The sequence below is a fragment of the Carassius auratus genome, chromosome 14, assembly GCF_003368295.1.
Source record: "Carassius auratus strain Wakin chromosome 14, ASM336829v1, whole genome shotgun sequence".
NCBI classification, from domain to species: Eukaryota; Metazoa; Chordata; class Actinopteri; order Cypriniformes; family Cyprinidae; genus Carassius; species Carassius auratus.
Genome location: NC_039256.1, coordinates 24,372,882 through 24,392,281, shown reverse-complemented (window position 1 = coordinate 24,392,281; position 19,400 = coordinate 24,372,882). Strand labels below are relative to the sequence as shown.

The following is a 19,400-nucleotide window of genomic DNA, read 5'->3' as shown; positions in this document are numbered from 1 at the left end:
AACAGCCTGATTTTACCCACTATATTCACAAAGACAGAAACAAGTGTCAGCTGCTGTTGCATGCTTTCAAAATGACAAGCTTGAAAACATGACAGACATTACTCTATCGCTACACACACACACACACACACACACACACACACACACTTTGAAGATCAATGAACTGAGAGAAATTTAGAGTAGATAATCAACTGTAGTTAACCATGTAATTATCACATTAAAGATGCCTATAGCTTAACATCTCAACTTGAAATTTACTTGATTTTAGTTCGAGCTCAGAGACTGTTTTATAAAACATTTTTAATATGCAGGCACTATTATTGCACATTGAGTGGGAACACTAATTATGGCCTCTAGATGGCAGCCTGGCCTTTTCTTCAATATTACTCTAAAATTGTTTTGGCAGGTACTGACAGTCCCTCAATTCACACAATTGATTCATCACATTTAAACAGTCTAACCCCTTCTCCTCTTCCTTGGAAAGTTCAGATGTCCAGTGCTCAGTCAGCGCTCACCTCTGGGGCTTTTGGTGCTGCCGGAGAGTTTTTCTTGCCTTTGTCATCCACAGGGAACACAGAGGAAACAGCCTTAAGAACTGTAGCCCCCTCTCTGTAACCCTATCCGAATATTAATACCCATCAAATCCTGCTGGGAATATTTCCCTCCTTCCCTGGTGTCGAAAAGAATAACTTGATTTTCTCATTGCATTCCTCAGCCTGTTGAACTAACAGTGGTCTGAGGCCGTGTTAGGGAGGGTGAGGAGAGTCAACAGCCACCGCGGTGGCATCCAATGTTCAATTCCCACAGAAAATACACAAGCTTTTGGGGGTCAAACTGTAAACGCATGAGGCAAAATAAAAGAATGATTTATTTCTTACAAAAATATCATTAAAATACACTTACATGAGCACCAAAGTTAAATCGCAGCATGCAGTATCTCAGATAAACATGTCACATTTATAGATTTTAAATTTGTATATCGGCTCACAAGGGGTTTCTAGAGACCCTGCTAATTAGCTTTTGGTGGAGTCTTAAAATATATCATCATCAAACAGCAAGGCTAGGTTTACAGCTCATCTGTAAGTTGAAATGATACACAATGTGTTTGAAATAAAATAGCTTCCTCGACTGTAATTAGCAAACAGAGAGACTGAATTGACAAAGAGAGACCGTACGTTATGTAATACTGCAATTATTAGAAAGCTGAGCTGAATACATACACACAAAGTACCTTTTAATGGTAATACAACAAAAGCCCTTTCCCCCTTTCCATTTAGTCATCCATCTATTTCCCTGACATTTCCTTGCATAATTTCTTCACAATACAATAAACAAAAACAAGAAGAAGAAGAAATAAAAAACACATCCTTACTAATTTACTGATAGAACACATTGTAAACAGGGCCACCAGTATGCTTGACACAGATCATCACAGTTTCTCCAAATATAAAATATCTCTGCTCTACTTCCTGTTTAATGCTTGGCTTTCAGATAGCAAAAAGGTCCAAGTATTCTTGGATTGTTAGCACTCGGGTTGCTTTTCAGTGTTATTCGATTTTGAACTCCGAAGAACCTAAAGGAAAACTGAGGTCCACTGCAGCTCTACTGAGTGTGAGACATTTTCCTTGACCTGAGACATTTCAAGGTAAATGGGCTCCATCAGAACAGTACGGTTGTGGTCCTCGAGTGGTGGCCCTTAGCTCATGAGAACAGAGGAAGCAGCAGCGTGGGTTACATGATGGTAACCTGTTAACACTGGTAATGGAAATGCTGGTGTACTTTTCCCTCCATGTGTGCATGGGAGTGTGTGTGGGTGTGAGTGTGCATGTCTGTGTAGACCTTGGTATAAATCTTTGGCGGACCGCTGAGAGCTGGGAGCCCCATTCCCATTAGTCTCTGGTTGGGCAGGTCAGGGTTGATGCCGCTGGCCGTGTTGGGCTCCTTGTCTGGAATGTGGTGGTCTCGATAGGTTGTCGGTCGGGGAGGCAAAACGCTCTGGCGTCTGCGGCTGTGGCACAACCAGAGCACGATGGCTCCTACTATGAGCAAGGCAGCAGCTGGGATCCCAATGATCAGCGGCCAGGGAAGACCGGGGCTGATGTGGCGGGGAATGATGTCCTTATCCACCTTGGGATCTGCAAACAAACAGAGGCATTTCATTACTTCTAATTTGATTTACTACACTGAACAGTAAAAATAGCTATGTTTGCTATAACTTTCCCCTAAAAATATGTTAGCAACATTTTAGGTTTTACAAATTAAACTTTAAAACAGAGTAAAAAAAAAGCATATATATCCATCCATCCATCCATAATATAGATATTTAGATATATAAATATAATATATTCTGTAAAAGCTTTTGTACCTTTTTTTTCTTTAGGGTGAAGGCATATAGTGTCATACAAAAACTTGACACTAAAATAATCCAATAATAATTTATTTAACAACTTATGAAGTAAAATATACCCTGACATATACATATGACATATGTAACTAATTAGGAAAAACAAAAACAAAACAAGAGACTTCCATCAAATGTGAAGTGTCACAGGAAATTCCAGGAATGTTAATTTACCTTTTTTATTTTATATATATATATATATATATATATATATATATATATATATATATATATATATATATACATACACACACACACACACATATATATATATATATATATATATATATATATATATATATATATATATATATATATATATATATATATATATATATATAAAGCTTTAATTATATTTCACTGTAAAATACATGAAAAGTTAGTCCTTCACAGTATATACAGTAGTAAGGGAACAGTTTTTTTTTTACCATAATTTTTGTTACAGTCTTTTATCATCCACCTAAATCTGAGGGAGAATTCCAGGAGCTGACCTGAGAGAACAGTGAGGTAGGCACTGCGAAAGCTGTAGCCCATGGTATTCGCTCCTAGACAGATGTACATTCCAGCATCCTCGTCCCGTGCCTTGACGATGGCCAGCTTGTTGAGGTAGGAACCGTCAGGTCTGGACCACACGTCTCCAGTGGGCAGCACCACGAAGTGCTGGCCTCCTACCTCCAGCGTGGAGTTATAACGCCCCTCTGTGCCTGGGTCCACTCTCTTCAGCCACTGTATCACAGGCTTTACATCACTGTGGACTTTACATTGGAAGGAAGCTGTTCCACCAAACTCCACAGTCGTGTTAACAGGATGGGTACCAGTCAGAATGGGTTTGGAGTTGGTTCGCTCTGTGGAGAAAACAGACTGAAAACTTAAAAAGCAGTTTGAAAATGTTGTCTAAACTAACATGAGATTACTTATGCACAGGGTGCAATTTGCTCTGGTCTATGCATCCCTGCCTCTCCTGAATTACTTTTCCCGGTGGGGATAAAAACATCCTGCAAACCCGCACTGACATCCCAATCTTAATCAAATGATATGTGATACACGCTTTGAAGTCCCGATCTGAATAAAATAATTTGTGATACGCGACCCGATTGAAGCGCTTCGAAACAGTGAATGATTTGGCAACACAATGGTTTAACTGATTCAGAGTTTCAAAAAGCTCTGTTGTGCTCATTTTGTCTATATTTGTTGTTTGAATAACCGTGGACATTGAATCCTTACAATTTATAACCCTAACGTAGGCCTACAATGTTTTTATCAAATTGAGATCACACTAAATAAAGTTTCCGTTATATAAAAAAAAATAATAAAAATGTTCAAAAGCACCCTCCTTTTTTTCACAAATCGCACCTTGCTTATGCATATCACATTCGTAACTGATTATGGTGTAATGGTTAACAGAAACAGTGGATGGAACCATGGCATACTGAATACTTAATGAGTCATGGTGCTAATCCATAAAATAGAATCAAGTCTGGCTCGCAACATGTTCTGATACATTTCTTCATATTCACATTTAAAATATATACATTTTATACAAGAAAAAAACATATTTATTTATATTTTATTTGATATAATTTATCATATTCATAATTATTTATAATTTATATATTATTAACAAATCTATTCAAATGTTATACATATATATATAATTTATAATACTGAACGTAATGACAAAGAAATGCTAAGAAATAGGCTACAGCCATTAATTTTTCAAGAAAAAATCATTCACAAAAAATATACTGTGGATATAGTATTTAAAATTAAGTTCAAAATATTTAGACAAGTAAGACACATGCAAAAAAGAAATCTTGAATATCTTTGCATTGCATAACAAAATATACAAATTATTATAAAATGTTATTATTACTATTATTATTGTAAAAAAAGATGCAAACCACAAAATAAATTTGTTAGGTTAAAATGATAAATTAAATAAATAAAACGTAATATTATATATAAATATATATATATATATATATATATATATATATATATATATATATATATATATATATATATATATATATATACATTAGGGGTGTAACGGTTCACAAAATTCACGGTTCGGTTCGATACGATACACTGATGTCACGGTTCGGTTCGGTTCGGTTCGATACGTTTTAGATACAGCAAAATGCAAAAACATCTCAACTTTTCAGAATGCCGCAAGCGCACCGCGGGTCATGTGACAAGAACCAACCAATCAGCTTCATCCTTTCCCGTAACAACGTTGAAAACTCAGCCAAGATGAAGGAACAGCTGATTATAGTTGTATATGGATTGCAATTTTGAAATAAATTTAGTAGCAGAGCTACTGCAAGCGATTTTTAGAGCTGCAAATCCATTTATCCTTCGCTGAAATTTCCGCGTCTCATGGAGAGAGCACGTCATTGTTGCTTAGCAAAGACAGACGCCTCATGAGCGCTTCTGCCCGAGCGCTTTGGAAAGGAGGAGAAAGACGCGCTTAGCGTTTTCAGGAGCGATATGTGAACGGACCCTAAGGCGCTCGCTCACTCAGCACGCGCTGAAGGCTCATTGCAAAATGTCTAATGCATTTAACAGACCAGAAATATAAGATCCTAAAATAACCAACAGGTCTGGTGTTTGGGTGCACTTTGGATTCCCTGTAAGCTATAATACTGGTGTCTAAATGCTGCAGGCATAGTTTGTTGCGTGCATGTTTCTCCTTTTTTTCGTCTTTTCCCAGATACTGACACAATAAGGTGATGTCGGCGTAAATGAGTTGACATGTTTCAAGTATTCACGCTGGTGTTTTTTTTTTTTTTTTAAAGCAATGAAGCAACCGCGCGAAGCCCTCACTATATAGGATTTTAGAAAGAATGCAGAGCACTAGTGTAGTGTGCAAACTTACCACAGTGTGGATTTCAGAAAGTGTGCAAAGACTTCACGTGCACACTTACCATAACATGGATTTACAAATAATGTTCTAAGGAGGGGCTCTCATGTCACTCTGATCGAGCAGCTCATAGATGGAATCATGCATCTCAAACAATATGTTTGAGAGTCATCTTCTTTTTCTAGTCTGTTAAACGCATTGGCCATTTTGCAACGAGCCTTCAGCGCGTACTGAGTGAGCGAGCGCCTGACTGAGTCATAACATAACATAAACATAAGTTGGTGTTTTTTTCTTCTTCGGGAGTGTCAGGGGCGTTGCCTGTTACGTCGTTTGGGTTATTGGGCTACCTTGTTGAACGCATATCATTATATTTCTCTTTTTTTTTTTCAAATATAATTAATTAGTCCAACGAACCGTTCGGTATGCATAATGCGTACCGCGTACCGAACCGAAAGCGTCGTACCGAACGGTTCAATACGAATACGCGTATCGTTACACCCCTAATATACATATATATGCATATATTACAAATGATATATTATTAACAAGCATATTCTATTGCTAAACTATCTTTGGCTTCCAAACTCACCAATTACATCCACTTTGTAGGTGGCATTGATATGGCCAGCTGCATTGGAGACATGACAGGTGTATTTGGCACTGTCCTGTGGCTGCAGGTTCTTCAGAGTTAGTGTCCACTGTGGTCGTTTACTCTGGTGAGGATTGGGCAGTTGGCTCTGGTCCTTCCACCATGTAATGACCGGTGTTGGATTGCCATTGGCCTGACATTTGAGACGCACCGAGCTGCCGACGGGCTGCTCTAGCACACGCCTGCGCATCTTTGTGGGCTGAGTGAAGCGTGGCTTCACTGCGGAGGAAATAAAACATTTACAGCATGAGGTTATGGCTGGATGACTAAACATATTCTGTTAGGTAGTCAGACAGCAGTGATGAAATAAACCGTCTTAAGCTTTTTAAGGACGCGGGCACAGACACGGCCCATGCTGATGACCTCATGCGTTGAGTAACGTGGAGTGAAAGATGAGGAGGGTGTGTATCAGATGCTTACCCCATGGCTCTCCGGTAGGGTCCTGCAGGGTAAGATCTGCGTTAGGTTCTTCTGCGTCTGGCGGAGGCTGGTTCTGAGTCACAACTGCATCATCTGCAAGACACGATCCAAAGTAAAGAATCATGAGAAGTATTTGCTGTTATGATTTTCATCATGTGTCCTTTTTAAATAATCAATAGGAATTGTGGAGGAAACAGATTTTTAGAAATGAATCATTGTGGATTTCTACCTAACTGTAACATTCAAATATACTGTACAATGGCTTTTAAAGTATTTAGATAATTAAACCTTATATAAAAAATTCATGAATATCTTTGCATTGGATAACAAAATCTCGAACAAAGTGGTGAAATGTGGTGAACTGACTTTACACATCATTGTAAAAATTTCAAAATAATGTCTGGGAAAAAATGCAGTATTGTTTCCAGATGCCACTTATAATATTTTTTAAATGTTACCTAAATGTCCAAAACTGTCAGATTATTATTATTTTTTTTGTTTTCTAATGCTGAAAACCTTTAATACTTAAATGTACAAATATTTTATATTTTATCTGTAAAGACTTGCTGACAAATGATTTCAGGCAAATCTCTGCTATGCAGGGAGCAATTTAAATGTCAGCTTGTTTCAGTGTTAATGGATTAAATTCATTTTTTAAAGCATAAGTGAAACCACTGAAACTTGTTTAAGCACCCCGGTCTAACTCATCAACTGAACAATCCCCATGATCTCAGGCATACTTTAAAGGATAGTTCAGATATTGGTCCATAAATCAGCGGTCAGATGTTTCTCTAGCAATATGAGCTCTTTCATCTTCATAGCCACTATTAATGCCTGCAAATGGTGTCATGTAAATCATGTTGAATGAGCGGGTCAATGCAAAGGCCAACACTTGGTGAGATTTATTTGTAGTGCTTTGAGAGCCAACAGAACCCCTCTGTGCCGAAAAACAAGCGATTTCACTTTGAGATCAGTGGACTTTGAGGTGTGTAAAGGATTTTGTTTTGTTTCGGAAATGGTGACGTTTCAGAACTCCATGGGAACGATAACCAGGCCGAACCGATGTATTATTTTAGAGGGGTTTGTGTGCTGGAGGTGAACAAACATGGTTATATTGTTGCTTCTCTCCGGTTTCCACACTGTTTAAGACACAACACCCTGTTGACTTAACCCTGGACAGGAAACCAATTAACTGGCTTTAACCTAAACTGTGCAGACAGAGCTGAGAGCCCTGCTTTGTTTGGGATGAATTTCTCTGGCTTGGCTCACGGGAATGCACAGAGAACCCTCTCACTTCCCTGAATCCACAGCGGATGGATCGTCAGCACACGTAAGTGTGTACATGAACCCAGCACAACATCTTTATGTACACAACATTACTTATTCTGAGCGATCCCAAATCAACAAGCCATGAATCAACACTAGCAACAAATGGTTCTCACATGGCTAGGTGATGAAACTACTTAATAAAATGCCTTATGAATATTTTCCATAATTCGGTTCAGCCAGCGTCATCAGTGCTCGGTACAGCTAGTTCTTCACTTGGGAGGAAGTGAAACCATTTTATAAGGTTGCTGTTCCCCCTTAAATGACGCAGAGTTTAAAGCTTACAGCAAGTGTCACTATGATTGGTACCAATATTTGGATATCATATACATTGTTTGGTGTTATTATTAAATGTAAAATAAAAGGTGAGAGAAAAAAAAGGGTTGCTACCATTGGTTAGTAGATCTTTTTTAAAATGTTATACTTACATAAGTGCATAAAATATATAAAAACCTTTATAAAAAAACTCACTTCCATTTTCATGGTCTTGCAAATCTTTAAATATAAAGTAAATATATTTTCATTCAAATAAATGATTAAAATTTGGGGTCAGAGTGATTTTTAAAAAAAAGTTTTTGAAGGATGCCTCACACTCTAAAAGGTTACATTTCTACATTTTTTTTTTAAATAATTTAAAAGATTACATTTATATTTGAATATCATTTTAAATAATTCATGTTATGGCAAAGCTGAGTTTTGTTTTCTTCTATTTTGTTGGCATATGTTTTATTCTGTCCAAAATAAAAAAAAAATGAATAAAATAAAAAATAATAAAAATCGTACTGATTTTGATTCACAGTGCATGTCCACATTACTGAACACGACAATGAAAGTTTGGTAATGGCTCTTCTGCTAGGAAAGCCTTCAAACTCTCTATAGTTTTTGCTGTCCTGAGGCTGTGTGTATAGCTGCTTTGGAGTAAAGCACTGCACCTTTGTCCCTGCTAAGCTTCATATGCTGAGCACAGGCCTTGCATGTTCAACACAGACAGCCAGGCCAAAGCAAGCAGAAGTGTTTTCACCAGCCTTCAGTCCATTGTTACCTTTGGCCCCGGGGTGTAGGCATAAAATTAAGCCATTGCCGCTCTATTCAGCAGCAGCAGAGTGGAATCAGCGGAGCTTTATGTGGACTAAAGTAGTCTTACTTGAGAGCCAGACCCCAGACTCCCTGTTCTCTGGTCTGTGAAGGGACGAGTTCTCTAAACAGGTGTCTAAAATACAGACTCTTCCTGACAGGGCATTCTGGAGCTGTATGGCTTTATGGGTATTACTATGCATGCTTCTCATGGATTCAATTGACAGTTCACCTATACTCTCACAGATGTTTTTGAACATTTAGGACAGGAAAATTGCGGAAAAGGTTTGGGAGCTCCTTTTCCTCTGCAGCCCCATAGAGATATGCTCAAAGAGAGGACTGCTTAAAGAAGGAGGCTTTGGTCCAGAGAGGTCCACATGCAGCCCCGCAGCTCAACTTACAAATTATCTTCATGTGGACTCAGTGTTAATATTTTTTTCCAACCGTGCCTTTAAAAAGCTTCATTCTCCATTCATACCTGTGTGAGCAAACATACATTCCTGTAGATCTGTCATGGAGAGCTCCACATGATTGGAAAAAAAAAAAATCTAAGCAAAACATGGAGTAGAAAGCGGACTGAAATGTTTCTGCTGATTTCCAGCGACATCTAAATAAAATAAACATCAAAGGAAAAAAAGGCCTCATTACCTTTTTTTTCAATCAAAGACGTAATGAAGATTGAGGAGTCGTTTGGCTGAGAGTGATGCTGTGTTTTTCAGGTTATAGCCTATCACTAACTAAAACCATGTCTGTTCCTGTAAATCAAAGGAAAACTCTGCCAATGCTGTTTACTATAGTGGGATTATAGTTCTCACGAAGTTCCTTAAGGATGGAAAAGGTATGAACCGATCGGCTACATGTTGCACTTTTTGAATGCTTTCCAGTTCTTTTGAGCTCTTCCAATCATTTTGTTCCTGATGAAAACATTACAGAGCTCTAATCTTTCTTGAAAGAAGCATGGTTATGTGTTTTCATGTATTCAAATGTATTCAAAAATACTGGAGAGAGATGAGAGGGAAATACAAAAGAATAGACTGAGCTGTTATGAAAGCAAGTGCTTATTCTTGCCAAAAAGAAAAGAAAAAAGAAAATCATATCAGATGGGTAATGTAGGTAAGCTTTCATGTTTTTAAGCATATGATCTGGTACCTCCATTTTTGTTAGATTTACACATACACCTCATTTCAGTTTGTATATTTGGCAGATCTCTATGCACTGACTAAAGAGGTAAATTAGAGACTGTTGCTTGATTCACAGCAGGGAAAGACAGAGAGAAGCAGAGGAGAAAGGGTAATTAGAAGTCTCCTTGTATCTTTTATGGGGCCATAAGTGGTTTGCAGCAACAGTAGTATGGAGACCCAGGAGGAAATTGGCCAAACCTAATGTGCCCGGGTTCTTTTCCTCTCTGTTGTGAGAGGAGTGGGCCCGGAGCATCCTGCAAAGGGCCCTGCCCAGCCTCTGGCCCGTCTAATGAGGTGGATGAAAGGCCCTTTAATGTGGCTCTGATGAAGGTGGGTAATTTGCATCCTTTTAGTTTAATTAAAACCTTTGCTCCCCCTGCAGCTCAAAGAAGGCTCAGTTGTACGCAATGAAACCAAAGCCATAATGTGATTAGGTTCTGGTTTAAACTGTGCATAGAAGGAAAGGCAGGGTGGGCATGAGATGCATCATAAAATACTGGAGTCAAAATATTTAGTGCATTTACTGGATGCTATAATTTGATCTAAAGTTGGGTTTAAACATCTGAGAGCCTTTTTTTTCTCAGTGTTCTATTTTAATATGCATATTATACACTACTGTTGAAATCTGGGGACAGATTTATTTTTTTTAAACAAAGAAACAAGTAATTGTTTTTAAATTGATCAAAAATGACAGTAAAGACATTATAATGTTACAAACGATTTCTATATAAAAAATGGCTGTTCTTTTGAACTTTTTAAAAAATATCAACAAAAATATTAAGCATCACAGTGATAAAAATAAGAGAAAGAAATGTTAGTTGAGCATTGAATCAGCATATAGAGCGATGTTTAAAGATCATGTGACACTGAAGGATGGAGTAATGGCAGCTTTGTCATTAAAGGAATTTTAAAATATATAATAATACAGAGAACACTTATTAAATTGTAATAGTATTTTACATTATTACTGCTTTTATTGCATTTTTTATCAGATAAATGCTTTGTGAGAATAAGAGACTTTCTTTCAAAAACAAAATTTTATCGTCCCCAGATTTTGTGCATATAATTTGAGTTTCAAAATGTATTTTGTCATATTTCCTCCTTTTTATTTAATGACAGCTTGTCATTCTAGTGACCAAGATATAGTGTAGAATCTTAAACATTATGATATCTAATGAATAAGAAATATTTCTTTAAGCTCTCTCTCTCTCTCTCTCTATATATATATAAATATTAACCCTCCATTTTATACTTTGGACTCCACTATAGGTTTGAAATGGTCATTTAAAAAACAAAGTATCTAAATAAAGGAATGATAAAATACAATCTACATTATTATATCAAACTATAATTATATTTAGATTGAATCAGCAGAAACTGTTTCTTTGGTTATTTTATGCCCTTTTGCTGCTAAACTTAAAGACTGTTGTTTCTCAGTTATGCTTCTCACTTCTTCGCCTGAACTCACTCTTATGTGCCATTTCAGCTTAATTTCATGTGAGTCCAGACTGGTTTCAATTCCATCAAGCATCCTTTCATCTTTCCCTTTTTTCAACCATGTCTTTTCTTCTGCTACTCACAAGCATGAATTCATTTGTGTCCATATGTGTTTGTTCTTTGAACTTGCCTGAGCTTATTTCCCTACAATGAAAGAAATAAAACAAACACGCTCTTAGGAGCCCAAGTTGTGAAGCTCCGTGTGTGTCACGTTACAAGTAATCAGAATTACGAAATACATCAGTGTTAGAGAGACACATGATCAAAGTAGAGCTTTAAAAGCATTTTGGTTTGTTCTTATGATACATTTGACATCAGATAAATAAATTATACTGTATTCTTCTAGTCTTTTCTTAAAATACTAATAGTCATTCTACAAAATGTGTGCCACTTGTGTCTCTCATATACAGTACATCTGTGAAAAAAACAACAACAAAAAAAAAACAACAAAAACAACAACAACAAAAAACCTGCATATTCAAAAACATCCACAAGGAAATCAAAATACATGATAATAAAAGCTAGTATTTAGCTATAATCTCTCTTTATACAATAAGACTTTATACTTTTATATAACTCCCATATCCAATTAGTGTGCTAACCCTGTTACATAATATTTACTTATATTCACTTAATTATAAAAATCCATAAATAAATTGTTTGTAAATCACTTTATCATTAATCACTTTATATTTTCTTATGATTGCCAGTAGGGTACAAACCATCTGAATTATTAAAAAGGAGTAAATTTTTGAAGCAATTATATTATGGAAGGACAATTTATATGTACGCACATACTGTATATACAGTTGAGGTAAAAAATTACATCACCCTTACAGAACATGCAAAATGTTAATTCTTTTAACAAAATAAGAGGGATCAAGCAAAATGCATGCTATTGTTTATTTAGTACTGACTTGAATAAGATATTTCACATAAAATACGTTATGTTTAATGTTATAGTCCACAAGACAAAATAATAGCTGAATTTATTAAAATGACCGTGTCAAAAGTTTACACCCCCTTCTTAACATTGTGTTGTTAGCTGAATGATCCACAGATGTGTTTTTTTTTTTTGTTGTTTAGTGATAGTTTTTCACGAGTCCCTTGTTTATCCTGAACAGTCAAACTGCCTGCTGTCTTTCAAAAAAAAAAATCTTTCAGGTCCAATGAATTCTTTGGTTTTCCAGTATTTGAACCCTTTACAACAATGACTATGCTTTTGAGATCCATTTTTTCACACTGAGGACAACTGAGGGACTAATATGCAACTATCACAGAAGGTTCAAACACTCACTGATGCTCCAAACACTCACTGATGCTCCAGAAGGAAAACCATGCATTAAGAGTCGGGGGTGAAAACTTTTGTCTTATTTTGCCTTAATATCATTTTTTTACATTTAGTACAGCCCTTCAAAGCTACAAAAGATAGTTACATGTTTCCCAGAAGACAAAATAAGTTAAATTTACCCTGATCTACAAATTCTAAAAGTTTTCAACCCCCAACTCTTAACGCAAGGTTTTTCCTTCTAGAGCTTCAGTGACTGTTTGAACCTTCTGTAATAGTTGCATATGAATCCCTCAGTTGTCCTCAGTGTAAAAAGATGAATCTCAAAATCATACAGTCACTGTTAAAAAGGGTTCAAATAAACAAAAAATGCATAAAAACCAAATAATTTGTGGGACCTGAAGGATTTTTCTGGAGGACATGCAGTGGGCAGTTCAACTGTTCAGGACAAACAAGGGACTTGCTATCATAAAAAAACAAAAAATAAAAAAAAAACAGAGAAGTAGATTGTATTATTTAAATTGTGTATTATACTTTTATAATACATATCTATTGAAATATTATAACATTTATAACTTTATAAAAGACCCAGTTTATGTTTCTTCCCCCTTGGACTGTTTAAATAGGAGAGAAGCATTTCCCAAAAGAGGAGCTGTCGTGGAAAATAGACATAAATTAGACTAAACATAAATACTCCAGCAGTGAGGCTGTTCTGCATTCAGACCAGCCATGTTAAATGAGTAAACGCACGTCTAATGGAATGGAAAAGAGCTTGTGTAAGAGTTCAACAGCGGGAAAGCTTATGAGCAAATCATCTCGAATGAATGAACGTCAGTGCCGTGTTTCCCACTCAAGCCAAACCTGGCCAAGGTGGCATGACCCAAAGACTGGAAGGCATATCCACGTCATCCTAAACATGCCGCCCCTCCCTTATCCCACCTACGGCGTCCCTTTGCAGTCTTGGGTTGGCTTACGAGTGTAATTTTGATAAAATTATCCATTTAGGTGAGGAGGACGTTGGCTAAACTGCAACACATGTAAACTGTGGCCTGCAAACAAAGAACAAAAGGCCACTGCTGGAAGCTCTCCACCAGTCCCCTCATAAAACAGGCAGCCCGAACCACCGTCTGAGTACAAACCACAATCTCCCTCCACTGCGTCCGCACACAGTACGGCCTTCTATACGATAGGTGAGAAATGCAGACAAGAGGGAGCCAATGCAAATGAACCAGGACTCTACAACAGTGCAATTGTGAGCAGAGTCTGTTACTTTTGGAGGCAAACTTGAGATCTTCTACTCCACTCACAGATTCATACATCCAACATATATTTAAACAATACAGACAATTATGTTGCAGAAAAAAAGCATAAGATCTCTCGCTCTGGACTCCTGCAAAGCAGAGCTGTGAGAAAAACAATGCTGACAGTGTGTGGAGCTCTTTAGAAACAGCAGGGGTACAGGGTCTGGGACCACCGCGGGGGAAAGAGAGAGAGGCCCAGGTGCTGTGGGACATTTTAAAGTACAGCGGTTTATGACATAGAGACTGATTTGACTCCCTAACACATCGGTAAATGTGAGAGTGGTCAGTGGAGATGGTGGTGAAGCATTTCTTCTAGCACCTTCTAGTAAACAACACCTTCTCTGTGACCTTTTAAAGCCCAATATACCATTCTTACAAACCTAAATTCCCAGAGCTCCCTGTGCCAGATTGCAAAAAAGCACTGAATATGTGAGCAACACTTTAGAGCAAGTTAAAGATCCCGTTAAAATGCTTTAAAGCTGTAAAGCTGCACTAATCTGTCTATATTTAAAACTCAAGTTGTTGTTCTCATGCACAACTGCAGACATGATTAAAAAAAAAAAGTGTTTCTATTTACACATGTAAAAAGCACAGAGACTTTTTGGTGACTGTGGTCAGGAAAAACCGAAGGCATAAATTATAGTTGTTACCTCAGCTTAGGTTTATTGCCAAGTGATTACACCAAGCCATCAACTGCCTGGTTTGACAGGGGCAGAATATCAACTGAAAGTTAAAATTAGACTTTCATGAGGAAATAAGTGGGGTATAGATTGCACGCACATTAAAATATGAGGGCACGGTTCTGCCCATGCTTGCTGTGAGTGCGAATCCTGCTGCAGATTAGAGCTGCACAGATGACAACAGGTGCTATTGAATGTCCCCAAATTCAATAGCTCCTGATGCAGTCAGTCTTGGCTGGAGTTTCCCTCTTGTGCTTTTGGTGAACATTAATTTACATTAAGTAGCTTCTTAAAAGGATAATCTCTAAAAAACATCTGTTAGGTAATTTTGCAATTGGGCTTTTGCTGTAAAGTTGCCAAAACCCACCTTAAACAACTGTATTATTACTTTTTCATTCACACTGACATTTAAATGCATATTATTTTTCAGATATTCTGAAAATTCTTCTCATTTTTTTTAACCATTCATTTTGAAGACAGCACACAAGAGCTCAATATATAGCAATAAATAAATAAATAAAGCTAAATTAATACAAATAATCATGATTAATCATCAAATTATAACTGATAGAAAAAAAATGCTGGCAATGATGAAATATGAAAGAAGTTGTAGTCTAATATCATAAAGCGTATAGTCTAATGTTGTAATGTTGCTCTACAGAAGAAAAAACAACCCCTTTAACTCTTTAGCTGCAGGGTCAACTAATCTTTATTAAACAATGCTGCTTCTTAACACTTCTCTGGTTAACTAACATTGTCATTCCCTTCAGCAAAAATCACAACTTTAAACACTCAAACACTGCAGTCGGAGGTTCTAATGGGCCTTTTGTTCGGGGGCTGTTGGTCATTGCAGTTAATGACTTCAGTAAACTCTGCAACTATATTCCAAAGGGAGTGAACCAGTCCAATGCACCATAAGTCTGAGCTCCACAGAGCTCTCAGGGACGAAACAGGAAAACAGCAGGCCGCCATCACTCCCCATACAGGAGGCCCAAAGCAAAGACATCAAGGGGAGGGAACCAATTAAGAAGCTGCCTCGCACAGCAGAATAATCATAATTTGCATCCACACACTAGTTGTCTCGACTGGCTCCCCAAATGTGGCAATACAGAAAGAGCCAAGGGCTTCTGGGTCCTCAAGGCCTCTCAACTTCACCCGGACCAGTTCAGATTTATGGCAGAGAAGGCGGCAGGTCGTCTCTGTCTCCTCTCCCTGAACAGGACGTTTTGGCAGGAAACGACTGCCCCACAGTCCCTCAACAGTCATCAGGAGAAGTGAGAACCACACGCTCCAACATAACCCCCCCCCCCCATTGCCTAACAATATCTACGTGCCTCTACACCTCTTTTTCTTTCTCCTTCCATCCATCCAGGTAGGTATGTATTCATTTCCTTGCCTGTCAGCTTCTAGTGGGACAAAAAAGCCTCCACTACCCGGGTAAAAGTACAAACTTGGTATTAAATTACTGCCTCCATAAACAACTGCAGGTATTGTGTGACGAACGACATGAAGCCGTTCTTTGTTCTCTAGATTTGATAAAGCAAGACGGCATCAGTGCCATATGCTCCAACAAATGCTAACAAGTCATACATTTCCATCAGCACAATGCTCTTTTGTGCTTTTGGAGTTAATGTTACGTTCATGAAACCATGCTTGATCTAAAGTACCTTGCCAGTCATGTCAGTTTTGTCAAATATGATTTGGGAGCAGCTTTACGTAAACTCAACTGCTTTCCTGTGCCATAATTAGCCTTTTGAAAGGGCATCTGAAAGTTGCCCTGCTCTTTTTAGATTGCAGTTGAAAGCTCTGCTGTTTTGAGATGCCATATGTCTAGCTGGGTCACTAACCCCCTAAAACACTACCTTAAGCCGTTTTGCGTGTGCAACGGTGCAGGTTTTGATTATGTCTGGATGAGTGATGTGGCCTACAAATGCTCTGGGTGAGCAAAGTATAAAGAACTGAGATATAAAGGGTTGTGGTGTATGGTGTGGGAGGCAGTCTTTACCAATTACAATGAGTGTGAAGTTGAGGGCGAGGCTGCCAAATCCATTGGTGACGCGGCAGATGTACACGCCGGCATCCTCCAGTTCCACTTCTTTGATCTTCAGACTCTGCTTCAGAACCTTGTAGCGGCTCCAGCCTGGGTTCACGTTCCGCCCATCCTTCACCCACAGGACTAGCGGAGGGGGGTCCCCCTCCACCGGGCATGGAAGTCGAACCGTGCGTCCCAGTTTTGCTGTCTGTCTGTCTTCTACCTGACGACTCACCCATGGAGGACCTGGAGCAAAAAGCATTGTCTTAAGTAAAAGTATAGCATGTGCATTTGAATAACAAATAATAACCACATACCTAACATGTAAGTGAACACATTAAGTGCACATTAAAGGAGTCATGTACTGAGATAAAATTCCCTTGATCTTTTGACATACTAAGAGGTCATCGTAAATTTGTATACAAATATCCTGAAAGTTTAAGAATCCAAAATATGTCGTTAGTCTAAAAAAGCATATAGTTACTTTTTGAAAATAAATCAAAGCAGCGTCTATCTATGAGGATTGTACAATAAAAACAATAAAAAATAAAATAAAAAACAAAGAAAGATCATCACTCCTTTATAATTAGAAACACTGTTTTCTTTATATATATATATATATATATATATATATATATATATATAAAGAAAAAATGCACTAAATATAAATAGACCCATATATAGACCCATATATTTATATTTAGTGCATTTTGCTTTAATGCAAATAATAATAATATGAATAATATATAATATACATTTAATAAACTACTTATACATTTTAATTTCATTTTATTATTAATTATTAATGTTTTGAAAAAAATTCTTAATTTTATTTTTTCTTGCATTTTGCTTTAATTCAATAATAATAATAATAATAATAATAATAATAATAATAATAATAATAATAATAATAATTATTATTATTATTATTATTATTATTATTATTTTGTGAACTTATTTCCAATTTGTTTTATATATAATATTTGCTACATATATATTATGTAAAGTTCCAGTTCCAGTAACAGCAGGTCCTATTTATTTATTGCTGGCACACTCATGCTATGTGAAATGTACAGTATGTGAAGAATTATGCGCCCTAGCCTGAAATGTTCCGTTGCCAGTGTTATGGCACAATAAACACAAAGACTACACTGCCAGAAGTGTCAAGGGCACAAAATTTCTGGCATTATTATTTTTTTTTACTCTAGCTCCTAATACATCTAAACCCACAAAGAGATATTATGAAGGGGAAAGCTAAGCATTAGAATCTTATGGGAATCTCTGTCCTTGCATGTACAAAGTCCTTTTCATCCCCTCCTTGCAGCTTGCGAAGACTCCCATGAGCACTTGCTTTCCATTTCCTTTGCACTGGTGTGTGTGTACGTTGGAAGGCACCTCTCATTCATGCCTGGTACTGTCACATCCTGTTTCTGCTCTAGCAGCTGCTGTGAGAACCACCAAGACTATAAACTGAAAAATGACACTGGCCCTAAATGTACTTTTTCGTTCTTTTTTTCCCTACTTCCCTTCAAGTCTCTCTGCTGGAGTGAAGTGTTTTCACCTGAAGATGCTGGTTGCCATCCAGGAAAGTGCCACGAGAACACGCGGGAGGGAAAAGAAAAGGTTGTTTTGGTGCTGGAATTAAATTACAGTAAATTCCAGAATGTTAGACTGAGAAGGGCCGAGAATGGCAGAAAAATTCCTCTCTGGAAATAGAGCAGAAAAAAGGTGGAAATGAACATCACAGCTGGAGAGAAGTCGATGTCAGATGAATTTCCAAATGTAAGTGTATAAAGCTATTGGTGGCTTAATAAACATTTGTGAGGCTTTGGAAAGGAAAACAGTTGTGTGTTTATAATGAAGATGTAATGTAATTGGTGGGCTCCTTGAACAAACAATGGATCTATTCACCAGCAGAGAGGAGATGGATTGCATGGGCCATGTGAGATAGATCTGATGAACCTGGTGGCTGAATGAATAGAAAATAAGAGGGTAGCTCTTGAATGTTTGCTTAAGGATATTAAAACAACCTGGTGGATACCATTGAGCAGAAGCTGAAATATCTCATTGCCTTTCCGTCCACAGGCCAAGCTTCACACTCAGCATACATCACGCACTTGATAAAGAATGTATTAGAAGAAAGCCTGGGACTGTCATTTAAAATTGCTTCAATCCATCATGCTTGCTAACTATTTGTCACAGAGCCGTGTCTAAGCTGTCCGAAAAAGCTTTGATGTGAAGCGTCATACGTGCTGACAGACAAATATTGCCCATAACAGTGGAAAAGACAAAAGATGACTGAGGCCACACACACACCCCATACAGAAAAAAACATGTCTGTCTGAAGCTGATGGCAGACAGGGTGGCAAAAGAAATCGAGGTGAAAATAACCACACTGTGTGCAGAGAGATTATGTGTCTTTGTCTTTTTAGGCAGAATATTAAGTATTTGAGGTTAAGGTAAGGCTTGGTTGTTTTGCATGCAGACAGTACCATTTGCTAAATCACAGGACACTAAAAGTTGCATCTCTAAGCTCATGCTCTTTGTATTACCACAGTTAAAAATAATATTAAAGCTAAGATTTTTTTTTTTCTGCGTTAATCTAGATAAACTAGTTAATGTCAGTTATTGATTTTGTTGGATCAACTGGTGAGCAATCTTGCCCACCCATACCTACTACTGTCATAT

General features: G+C 37.4%; 1 protein-coding gene across 2 annotated transcripts in view; it reads right to left on the bottom strand.

Annotated features, from left to right (window-relative positions):
* Positions 1–1,292: 1,292 nt before the first annotated feature.
* Positions 1,293–19,400, bottom strand: part of LOC113114097 (fibroblast growth factor receptor-like 1) — a 32,893-nt gene continuing 14,785 nt past the window's right edge. Inside the window, exons 3-7 of one of the 2 annotated variants that reach the window (XM_026280841.1) lie at positions 16,686–16,958; positions 6,334–6,426; positions 5,854–6,132; positions 2,830–3,246; positions 1,293–2,135 (exon numbers count right to left, since the gene is read on the bottom strand). In XM_026280841.1, the coding sequence (XP_026136626.1) occupies positions 1,750–2,135; positions 2,830–3,246; positions 5,854–6,132; positions 6,334–6,426; positions 16,686–16,958 (1,448 nt within the window). In that variant the 3' untranslated portion in view covers positions 1,293–1,749. The remainder of the gene's footprint in view (positions 2,136–2,829; positions 3,247–5,853; positions 6,133–6,333; positions 6,427–16,685; positions 16,959–19,400) is intronic. The other variant, XM_026280842.1, reaches the window with a different exon arrangement.